The sequence below is a fragment of the Tasmannia lanceolata genome, unplaced genomic scaffold (genome assembly GCF_043159265.1).
Source record: "Tasmannia lanceolata isolate RefF3 unplaced genomic scaffold, GAP_Taslan_0.1 ptg000019l, whole genome shotgun sequence".
NCBI lineage: Eukaryota > Viridiplantae > Streptophyta > Magnoliopsida > Canellales > Winteraceae > Tasmannia > Tasmannia lanceolata.
In genome coordinates, this window is record NW_027518696.1 from 15,470,314 (window position 1) to 15,482,215 (window position 11,902).

Below are 11,902 nucleotides of genomic sequence, written 5' to 3' on the forward strand. Positions count from 1 at the left end.
GGGGATGCGAATTTATCACTACCCATTATGTTTTGCTAACTAATTACATAAGGTCAATGATAAATTCGCATCCACTTTAGGATGATTCGCACCCCTATGACTTGAAAAAAAGCATTAAAGTCAACCACGTCATTTCACGTTAAGAAATGGGAATTATCCTAAAGGGGGTGCGAATTTATCAGCACCCATTACATAACCGGGGTAATTTCGTAAAATATCCACCTCAAATAAATGGCTAGCACGGATAAGGGCGGGAGTGAAGTCCTCACCTTTCAAACACCCCCTCTCTCTCCATGGCGACTGTTTTTGCAAACCCAAGTTCTCCCATTTTCGCCCCCTCAACCTCTTCAAGATCTCCATCCTTTCTCTCATCATCTCCTTTAAACCCTAGCACCCTCAATGTAAAAAATCCTCTCAAATTCCCCACCTCATTACACCAAAGCCGCGAACAAATCGTTCAAAGAAGAGAATTCCTCAAAGGGATCGCTTTGATTTCGATTCTCTGGCAAAAACCTTGTCTTTCAATAGCTAGAGAAGTAGAAGTAGGTTCATATCTCCCTCCATCTCCCTCTGATCCTTCATTTGTCGTCTTCAAGGCCACTCCTAAAGATACCCCAGCTCTTCGCGCAGGTTAGATATTTCCTCTTTCTCAATTTTCTAGGGTTTCAAAGCTTATTTGATAAGTTCTATGTTTTTGTAGTGAAAAAAAAAATCTTGTACTGATACGTGATTTTTTCTTGATGTAGTTTTCGTCTTTTTTTTTTTTTTTTTTTAACCCGGAAAGATAACGACCCCGGGGCAGATCGGCAAATTTATATATAAAAAGTTGGGACCATACAAGAGGAGGGAAAACCTCCTAGCCATCAATACAGGAAGCCGTAGCCCTAGAAAGAGAGTAAGGAGCATGGGAAGCCTCTAACTCGACAAAATAGCAAGCTAAAGCCATAGGAAAAAGACAACAATCAATGCTTATAAGGGAGAGTGCCCTTAGTTGATCTTGCTTCTGATGTTGGGAAGGCCAAGCGCATCACATCTTGCTGCCCTTCTTGCCAGGCGAGGCATGGAGGCCTAGGAGGATAGAACAAATTGGATCTTGATGAGCAGCCGAAGTTTGCAAGGGCATCTGCAACTGAGTTTCCCTCTCTGAATTGGTGATTGCAAGTGGGAGACAAAATGCAAAGAAGTGGTTGAATCTCCTTCCAGAGATATTGGATTGCCCAAGGGATTTGCCCTTTCCCGTCGATGAGATCGATCAGAACTTTGCTATCTGATTCCACGATCATCTTGCTCATATTAAAGGCCTTGCAACAGCGGAGCCCGTCCAAGAGTGCACGAGTTTCTGCAACCATGTTAGTGCCTTTCTCGTAGTAAAGGGAGAAAGCTAAGATAACCGTTGATTTTTCATTTCGAATAACTCCTCCTCCACCTGCTTCTCCAGGGTTCCCCTTCGAAGCTCCATCTATGTTGAGCTTAAGAGTTCCTTTAGGGGGTCTCTTCCATAGAATCCAGCAATCCTTTTGAATCCTTTGACGGCAAGGAGTAATGCCAAGCTGGGACAGAGAAAAAACCTCTAACAAGTTTGGTTCCTTGAGAGGAGAATGGCTACAATCCAGGTTTCTGATACCCTATAAAATAGTGCTGATGATTCTATTGGTGGAATTAGATTTTCCTTCCATTCGTCTGCTACACCGCTCTTTCCAAATTTCCCAAGCTATGATGGGCGCTGTGAGGCTGAATAGATGGGCTGCTTGAGTTTTTCTTTTAGTTCCTGCTTTCCACCAACATATAATTCTAGTCTTGATAGACTGAAATTGGATCAGATTGAAGTTCCAAAGGTTGGCAAACTCTGACGAAATAGATCAAGCTAACTCTCCTTCTATGAATAGGTGGTTCATGGTTTCCTCTTTATGGATCGAGCAACAAACACATTTGGATGGCGCCTGAATGTGCTTGATTTTTATTCTTTCATCTGTGGCAATGGCATCCTGGAAAACTTTCCAGAGGAAACAATTGATTTTTGGAGGAATAGATCCCCAGGTTGGTGCGGCCCAGTTCACATTACTATTTCTAGTCCTGTTGACGATCCATGCTGAATTGGTACTAAAGGTGCCTGATGGGGTGGGACACCAAATCAAAATATCTGGAGATTCATTCAATTGGAGCCTGGTGTTGAACAACACCTCAATCCAGACTGTCGAGAGGTGTGGTTCAATGATCTCCATGTTCCAGCCCCCTGATGGAAGAAGCATGTCTTTGATAGTAGCAGTGATGTTTATGTCTTCTCTATTTTCAGCCAAGAAGAATAATGTGGTGCTACCCATCCAGAGATCAGTCCAAAAAGAGATGGATCCATTTCCAACAATCCATCTCGAATTTTGAATCCAAGTAGCTCGAACAGATAAGATTTCTTTCCACATTTTTGAACAACCACGAGTTGGTTGAATTAAATTCAAGTGATGTTTTCTGCAGTATATCGATCTGATAAGGGAGCTCCATAACGAGTTGTTAGAGTGAAGGTGGTGAAGAGACTTTAATTTGAATGCTGAGTTTAGTTCCGAAAGGGATTTAGTAGCCAGGCCGCCCTCAATTTTGGGCTTGGATATACGACTCCATGATACCCAGTGCATTTTGGCTCCTTGATCACTGCTGCCCCACCAAAAACTTGACAACAAGTTCTCTATTCTCTTTAGGACCTCTTTGGGAGGACACATTGCTGATAATGTGTGAATAGGAGTGCTGGACAGAACATGATTGATGAGAACTAATCTCCCAGCTTGGGAAAGTAGTTTACCTTTCCAGCCCTCTATCTTTCTTCTTATTTTCTGAATTAAATCATCGAAGAAGCTGGATTTCACACGCCCTACATAGAGAGGTACTCCCAAGTAAGTGATTGGTGGAATTTTATTAGTGAATCCAGTTGTGCTTGCGACAATTTTTCTTCTAGATGGGGAGGTCTTCTCAGAAACAGCAAAGCAACTCTTTGATTTGTTAACTAGTTGGCCTGATGCTTGCTCGTATCTACCGAGGAAGGACATGACTTGCTTGAGGCTATTTTTACTCCCATTTGAGAAGATTATGGTGTCGTCCGCAAACAAGCAGTGGGTGATCGGGATGCTGCCTCTGCTCCTTTGAAAATATGTTGCTCGGCCTTCTCTAAAAACAGAGGAGAGCCCTCTGCTTAGAACTTCCTCTGCTAGAATAAATAGGCAGGGTGACAGGGGGTTTCCTTGTCTCAATCCTCGCGAAGATCTAAAGAATCCATTGGGCTCACCATTCAGGATGACTGAGAACCAGCAACTTTGGGTAGCCTCCTCGATAAGCTTTCTCCATTGGTTAGAGAATCCAAATCTTTTTAACACATCTTGCATGAATTTCCAGTTGAGTCTGTCAAATGCTTTGGCCATATCTATTTTTAGCATCACATTGCTGCCTCTTACTTTTTTCTTCAACCCTGTCATCATTTCTTGAGCGATTGCTATGTTGTCCGAAATGAACCTGCCTTTGACAAAAGCTCCTTGTTCTAGGGAGATTAGATTTGGCAATACTTTTGCAAGGCTTGATACAGTAACTTTGGAGAAAATCTTATAACAAAAGTTACAAAGGCTGATGGGTCTGAAGTCTGAAAAATCTTTTGGGTTTTCCCACTTTGGGATCAATGAAATGAATGTAGATGAGTAGTGTTTAGATAATTTACCTCCCGCCAGGAAAGCTTTGGAAGCAGCCACTAGATCAGATTTGATAGTGTCCCAGCTAGTGGAATAAAAGAGCCCACTGAACCCATCGGGTCCTGGAGAGCTTTCCTGAGGCATGCTGAAAGTGGCGACTTTGATTTCCTCCTCTGAGGGAGGGGCCAGTAACATTTGGTTGTCCTCGGTAGAGACCAACATGGGGATGTGATTAAGCAGTTCTTGATTCTGCCTTGAACCTTCTTCTGATAGGGCCTTTTCAAAGTGTTTTCTTGCTAGCTCTTTGATTCTGCATTTGTCTGTAATCCATTCTCCCGAGTGTCTGATTTTGGTGATCCCTACTCCCCTTCTTTGGTGTTGCATAGAAGCATGAAAAAATTTGGTATTTTGATCACCCTCTTTGAGCCATTTCTCCTTTGATTTTGGTCTCAAGAAGATTTCCTCATGGAGAATAGCTTCATTCAAGTTTGATCTAGCCCTGCTTAGAGCCTCAATATTTTCTTGGTTTGGATTGCCTTGGTGAGCAACTTCTGCTTTCAGGACCTCATCCTCCTGCCTTTTGATGTTTTGAAATACATTGCCAAATATCTCCTTGTTCCAGGTTTTGAGGACTCTTTTGGTATTTTTCAGTTTTACGGAGAGTGCCTCCAGTGGGTTTCCATCCACTTGGATAGACCAAGCCTCGGCTACAATTGCCTGGAATTGGGGGTGCCTAGTCCACATGGCTTGGAATTTAAATGGTCTGATGATTGGTGAAGATGGAGCATGGATGCTTATTAGGAGAGGACAATGGTCAGAGCATGTACGAGATAAGTGGGTAACTGAGGTAGCTTGAAAGTCATTCAGCCATTGGGAGTTGAGGAGCGCTCTATCAAGCCTAGTCCAAACACAACTTCCATTTCTTTGATTGTTACACCTGGTGAATCTCGATCCTGTGAAGCCTGCATCAAGCAGACCCGCATCATCAATGGCTCCTTGAAATTCCCTGCAGGAAACAGGGTTTGGAGGCCTCCCACCCAATTTTTCTCTAGCATTAAGAAGGGTATTAAAGTCCCCCCCCCCCCCCCCCCCCTCACCAACCAGGCCGTGTGAAATACCTTGCTGCAATCACTAAGATAGGACCAGAGCTCTCTCCTCTCTACCATAGAGCAGCTGGCGTAGACGAGAGAGAGAAAGGCCACACTTCCAGATTGGAGGTGAGTTAGCTCAACTGACATGGCTTGAGACATGGTAGATACCAGTCTCATACTAAGAGATTTGTTCCAAAGAAGCCAAATCTTAGAATAACCAGTGAGGTTAGTCAAAGTATGCTCAAATTTCAGCATTTTGGCAAGGTTTTGAATTTCCTGATCATTTACTAATAGTTCCATCAAAGCTATATAGCTAAGGTTGTACATCTTTGATATCACTTTCAGTCTCCTCCGAGTGAGGCTATTTCTACCCCCCCTGATATTCCATATAATGCCGCTAATCATGGAGAATACCTTCCTGAGGGCCTTCCTGATCGGGTTGAGGTACTTGTTTTTTTTTTTTCTGATGTTTTTTTTTTTCTGCACTCTTGGAGTCTCTTGAAAATTTTGAACCGCTAGGACAATGTCTGATGAGGGTTCTAGGGGAACATGGTCTTGCAAAGGATCTTCAGTTGGAAGAGCTGCAAGTGAAGGGTCTGATGAGGGATTAGGTAGAGCTGTGCCATAAGATGGATTTTCAGGAGGTAGAGTAGCCAAGCTACCGGTTGGACAACTGAACAATAGAGATTCTGTTGGAGTGAGGCTTTGCATAGGTTCTTCTGTGGGTTGCAAAGTGCTGTCTTTATCTAAAAGGATAGCAATTCGGATGTTGTCCTCTCTTACTTTTTCAGAAAGCTCTTGTATTCGAACATCAAAAAAATCTTTTCCTGCTATTAGTTATGAATACGAAGTATTTTTTGATGGGATTGAACCTACTGAAGCTGGGCCAGGGTTGAGGAGGCTTTTTGACGATTTAACGGTAGATTGAATGCATATTTTGTTTAATGTTATGAGGAATTCGTAGTACATTTCAATTGTAGGGTTTTCGAATGTGCATTTTCTTGCAGTTTATTTTATGGGTTCAGGAAAATAATTTAATTTTGGCCCGAGATTTCGATGGGTTATTTAGACATTTATGTCTATTTGAGGGGAATCCTTTCCTGGGTATTTCCTGGGAGGGCCTTTCTCCAAACCCAAGCTGAAGATTTGAGTATATAACCAGCTTTAAGAGAGGACTGAGCTTTGGTAGAAACTTGGAAAGGCAAATTGTTGAGTGGCACAGTTGACTGTCCAAAATTTTATTGGTGCAAGGGTTCTAAATTTTCGTTTTATGCATGTTTGATTTGATATCAATTAGACCAATGTGGAGCAAAACCAAAAGTTGCAGAGCATTTGACTTTGTGAAGACTGGAGATTGGAGGTTTTTAATTCAGTTTTCTCATTGAAGCTCGGTTGTCCGGTTCTTAATGAAGAAGACAGCCTCAGGAAAATCTAGTCAGAAACTAAATACCTAACTCATTCTTCCATTTTACTATTTTGAGAGAGAGCCCTGAGGCATGGAGATTCTTCTGTGTGGTAGGCGAAACAGTTTTTGAATCTGATTTATGTCTGTCCTAAAGAGGGAGACCAAACAAAAAGGAAAACGTAAAAGGTCTCAGTCTTTTTGCTAGTTTGATCCTTGGATCAAGCGATCTAGATTGTGTCAGGCTTGATTGGTTGTCTGCTGGTTCAAACTCAGCTCGACCCTAGCTCGGTGCCTTGGTTTTATCCTGTTACTTATCCTTTCGCTTAGTCCGACTCTACTCTTCCTACAGCTCTCTTCTTTTCCTCCTATGATACAAGCATTGTACTTGTAACACATAGCCCCTTATAGGCAGGGTCTTACATAGACAACCAACCACTTGGGGTGTGGACCCACCAGTTGTGGAAACAACAATTTGTGTGCAACCAAGGGAGATCGCTATCAACCACATGTGCTGAACAACAACACTCCTGGACTAGGTTTTTCTGGCCCAGGTTTGTTGAACCTCAAGCTCTGGGTTTGGTTGTTGGCTATGAGATTACTGAACCCACAACACATGGAGGAAAAGCTATGATTTAGCCAGCACTTCGAATTTTCAGAAGACACTCGTGTTGACACGTATCGACACTTGCAAACGTACTGCTAGAACTGTCAGACATGATGTGGGTGTGTCAATACGTTATTGTTCCTTATTAGGTGAAATACGATTTATTATCAAATATTGTGTTTACCTCATCTTTTATCATGTAAGTCTTATTTTATTATTAACTATTCTTTTATCTAATATTTGTTGTTATCCCCCATTCCCTGAACCTAAAACACTAAAGTGACTAAACAAACACTCTTCCAATATTATATTCATGGTATCCTATTGGTCTCTCTTTCATGATGCATATCCGAGACTGAAGATAACTAGATTATATTTGCGAATGCACTATTATTTGATTATCTAATGTTTCTTTGAGACATATAGTTGCTTAATCCTAAGATTTATAGGTTAAATGAATATAACATTTATTTTGTTGTAAATTATGATAAATAATCAATAATTTTATATGTAAGTATGCGCACTGGCGTGTCCCCGTTTGTGAATTTTTAGGAGTTGCCGCGTTAGATACCTCGTATATGTGTCGACACTTGACACATGAATCCATGGTCACATATCATAGAGGAAAAGAAATAAGGTGACTCAATTACTGTTAGTGAGTGATGTAGGCCATGGGAAGAAAAGAAAGAAGGAAAGAAGAGAAGAAGAAGAATAAGGGAAGAAAGGGAAAGCCGGGGAAGAAAAAAAGAAGGAAAACGGAAGAAGAGGAAGAAGGAAAACGAAATTAGTGGGGAGAAAAACCGGTAATTCAATCTTATTCCAAATCTATCTGTCTATAATACATGAGGCCCTTGTATATATAGGCAAAAAAATAACACGAAAAATAAAATCCCTAAAACTAAATAACATGGAAATAAAGAAAATAGCATAAAAATAAAATCATCTATTGGACAAATATGCCACTTATTGGGCCCCACGTGCCTACTACATCCACATTTTCTATATTTGTCAATTGAAGGGAATCCAATCCTCTTAACAGCCTAATGAACTCAAAGCTCCATGTCTTGCAGGAAATGTGCAGCCTTACCAGTTCATCCTGCCACCCACATGGAAACAGACACGTATTGCCAACATCCTCTCTGGGAACTACTGCCAACCCAAGTGTGCTGAGCCATGGATAGAGGTGAAGTTTGAAGATGAAAAGCAAGGCAAAGTTCAGGTGGTGGCTTCGCCATTGATACGTCTTACTAACAAACCCAATGCTAGCATTGAAGATATTGGAAGCCCAGAAAAGCTGATTGCTTCCCTAGGCCCCTTCGTCACTGGAAACACATATGATTCTGATGAGCTCCTTGAAACTTCAGTTGAAAAGCTCGGTGGACAAACGGTAGCATTCGATCCATCCTCTTGTTTGTTTTTCAAATATTGCTTTCAACTTTTTTTTATTAGTAGTGCAAACATTTTTTAGGAGGTTTTCTTATTTTGAGAAATATGACATTTTATTAGTAATTTGTATCAAGCAATTCATGGAGCATGCAAATATTTGGGTAGAACAGTAATTTCCTCTGATTTTCTGTTGTAAAAATTTTGGGCAAATCAGTTATTGCTCCTTTTGGGGGAAAATCTATTGGATTGTGATAATTATAATTTGTATTGGTGCATGCAGTATTACACATACATGCTCGAGACTCCTTTGGCCTTGACAGGTTCTCACAATCTTGCAAAGGCGACTGCCAAGGGAAACACAGTCGTTTTATTTGTAGCAAGTGCCAATGATAAACAGTGGCAGACATCTCAAAAAACTCTCAAAGCCATTCTTGATTCCTTCCAGGTATAGTTATCAATATGAAAATGTTAATTCATTGATTCATCTCTTATCCATATAGAGACACCAAAGAAGGCTATGCAATATCTTGTACTTTAAGCTGCATTGTTGCAATAATCAAATGTGAAGCAATTGTATTGAGAGAATTCAGTCTGAGTAGCTCAGGAGTACAGTCACAACCATGAATTATAACAAGGTTCGCAAACAAACCAATTACAGGTTGACTTTTGAAAAAAGAAGTAGCTTCCAAATGACCCTCAATCTATCAGAGCTTTAAGAGTTTTGAGAGGAAGAGGCTCTCATTCAAATAAGTAAAACAACATCATATCAGTTGGGATTCTTGGGTCTTTGTACTGCTTATTACTTGTATATTCTGATAATATATTCCCTGCCTAAAATATGCACCATTGTTCGACTTAGCATTAAACTTACAGCATAAAAGAACCTAATGGACAAATAGTTACTCCATGGCTTGAAAACCTTCTATATGATTGAACAATCTACTATAGGAAAAGCAGGGCCAAATCTATCCTCCGCTCTTATTGAATGAGTTAGATCTACAACCTCAAGAGAACCATAAATCGTCCATATGTGGAGCAAAACATTGACTTAACATCCAATCATCCAATCCAAATAATCAGTAACAGGGGAGATAGAAAACTATTAACACTCTACTTTGTTCAGCTCAGATAAATTTCTTTTGTTATAGAGAGCAACGGCACCAACAAATGAACCTACCTCAACAACTTGAAACCCTATTTGCAAATAAGAAAAGGATGGAAATACCAATCTAATAGTTTTCATGTCGAGCATCGCCCTGGTTCAGAGGAAAAGGGAATGATGAATCAAGGGAACTCAATAAATTTGAGTACTGTTATCTTACTTGCCAAGTAGACCAAAAAAATCAAATGTCCTAGTGCCTTCTTCAAATGGCATTTTGAAAATCTAAAGGTGAAAAGCTCAATAGTGTCAGCAGACATATACACCATCTTACTTTATGGGATTGGAGCCATTGCAAAGAGCAAGGTGGAGAAGAAATTGAAAGCTGTGACTCACTGCACCTCTTGCAGATTTGACAATGGAGAACATTTTTCCATCCTCATCACTAAAGCAACTACTGGCATCATTACCCAGAACATTCAAGGCCTCAAGATGGGCTAAAATTCAAACATTAAGGGCATGTTATGCTATACTGAAAAAAAATCATATAAAAAAAAGCTATAGCATGGGTCTTTTTTTAAGCTTTTTGATGAAATATGTTTACCTGAATAAACATGTGCAGAAAAAGTCTGTTGGACTAGAAATCTGATCCAAACATAACAATCAAAGGCAATATAAAAGCAACCACAAAGATCACAAGAGAAACAATCCACAAATGGAACACACGAATTTATGTGGTTCGGCACAATGGCCTACATTCACGGGCAAGATCACTGTTCTTCCACTAATAGAGAAAAGATAACAAAATTACAACGGGATTAACACAATCCCATAAGCCCGTAATTCCCTTTGCTCCTCACACTTTTCCTATGATTTGTGGACACGGACACTAGTGTCAACACAGACACGGAATGTCCGACACGGAAAAATACCAAAATTTAGAAACGGGGACACTACTAAAACAGAAAGTATATATAATCATGATATGTAGACACGGATTTGTGTGTCGAGTTTCAACACGGATACAAAGTGTAACATAACAACTCCTAAAAATCTAAAACATATACATGCATAGAACATTAATGGTTATTATAATAATTTGCAACAATATAAATTGGGGTATTCATTTAAGAAACTACTAAATCTTAGGATTAGTCAACTGTCATCTAAAACAAACTTGAGACAATGCATTCATCAATTTAATCTTTTATCTTTAGTCTCCAATATGCAGCAAGAAAGGGAGACCAATAGGATACAATGAATATAATATTGGAATAAGAGTTTGTTTAGGGTTTTAGGTTTAGGAGAGGGGATATAACAACAAATATTAGTTAAAAAAGAGTTAAAAGAAGAGTTTATAATAAAATAAGAGTTGCTGATAAAAGGGTAACGACAATATTCAACAATAAAATAAAATGTCTCTTGACACAGTACAAGATGTGTTGACACGCAAATATTAAGTCAGCACTACATTTAGAAGTGTCCAAAGGAGTGTCGACATGTGTAACGACACGACACGCATGTCAGCAATAAATTCGAAGTGTCAACCAAATCATAGCACTTTTCTCTCTCAAACCCTTTTCTTTTAGAAGAAGGCGAACCCCATTTCTATTACAAAAGAAAACTACAAGACAAAATCAAGAACTCACTCACCTCCTTTCTTCTCTATGCAAGAAGAAAAACCAAGAACCATGTGCGCATCTTCTTCGCCAAGGTTTCCCAAGAGATGAAAGTCTTTTTTTATAATCTCTTTTTGTACCTCTATTTTTTTTAAGACCTAAGAATAATTGTGCCTCTCACTTTTTTTAACTTATTTCCACACACAACTTAAACCGTTTCACAACTGTTTCCAACCTAAGTCCAGAAGAAGCAACTAGAAGAAGCCATAGCACAAAATACCATTTTTTTGAATGGCAGAGATGATGAAATTTGGTTTTGTGAGAAGACTAAACATGAAGCTGCAAGAAACATGCATTTGAGCAACTATGATGCATCCACTGGATTGTCTACATTGGCCTTCATATCTCCTTAGGGTAATTTGTTTTTTGTTTTCAATATAGTGGCTCGCTTGTAGTTTTCTCCTTTCTTGTATCTTTAGTGGTCTTTTCCATTGGCAGGGATAGTTTGGTTATTTCGTGGTTTAATTGTCGTTTTTAATCATTTTAGTTTAGCTATGGGTATACTTGTCTTTTGCATTGTATGGGCAGCCTATAAAAGGCATTTCCCTCTCATTTTGTAAAAAAAACTTTTGAATGAATTAATTGAGAATACATTTTTACCCTATTCCTCTCCTTCTTCCTTCCATCTTTCTCCTTTCTTCCCCTCCTTCCTCTCTACTCTTCTCCTTCTCTCTCTCTATTCTTCCTCCTCTCTTCTTCTCTTTTCCTGCTTCTCTTATTCTTCTTCTCCTCCTCTTTTCTCCTCGATCTTCTATTTCTCCTCCCTTTGGGTCACATCAGACTAAGAGGCCTAAGCCTCTTCGAATAGCACCAAAAATGGTCCTTATTTGCAGATTAGCTTATTTTAAGTTAATCATTTTCGCAAATGGGATACTAAATACCACTTTGGAAGCCATAATCTATGATAATTATATGACTATTATCAGCATAATTTGCATGTAAGATTATATGCAAAATCTTACATGCAAATAAT

General features: G+C 39.6%; 1 protein-coding gene across 1 annotated transcript; it reads left to right on the top strand.

The window, feature by feature from the left end:
* The first annotated feature begins 259 nt into the window (after positions 1-259).
* On the top strand, positions 260-11,404 carry PPD6 (thylakoid lumenal protein (Mog1/PsbP/DUF1795-like photosystem II reaction center PsbP family protein)). Its single transcript, XM_077361996.1, has 3 exons — positions 260-630; positions 7,836-8,152; positions 8,432-11,404. The coding sequence occupies exons 1-3, from the start codon at positions 294-296 to the stop codon at positions 8,600-8,602; spliced, it is 825 nt and encodes a 274-aa protein (XP_077218111.1). The 5' UTR covers positions 260-293; the 3' UTR covers positions 8,603-11,404.
* The last annotated feature ends 498 nt before the right edge of the window (positions 11,405-11,902 follow it).

Coding starts and splice junctions, on each gene's coding strand:
- PPD6 (XM_077361996.1), top strand. CDS start 294: ATGGCGACTGTTTTTGCAAACCCAAGTTCTCCCATTTTCGCCCCCTCA. Junction 631..7,835: donor TACCCCAGCTCTTCGCGCAG/GTTAGATATTTC, acceptor CATGTCTTGCAG/GAAATGTGCAGCCTTACCAG. Junction 8,153..8,431: donor AAAAGCTCGGTGGACAAACG/GTAGCATTCGAT, acceptor TGGTGCATGCAG/TATTACACATACATGCTCGA.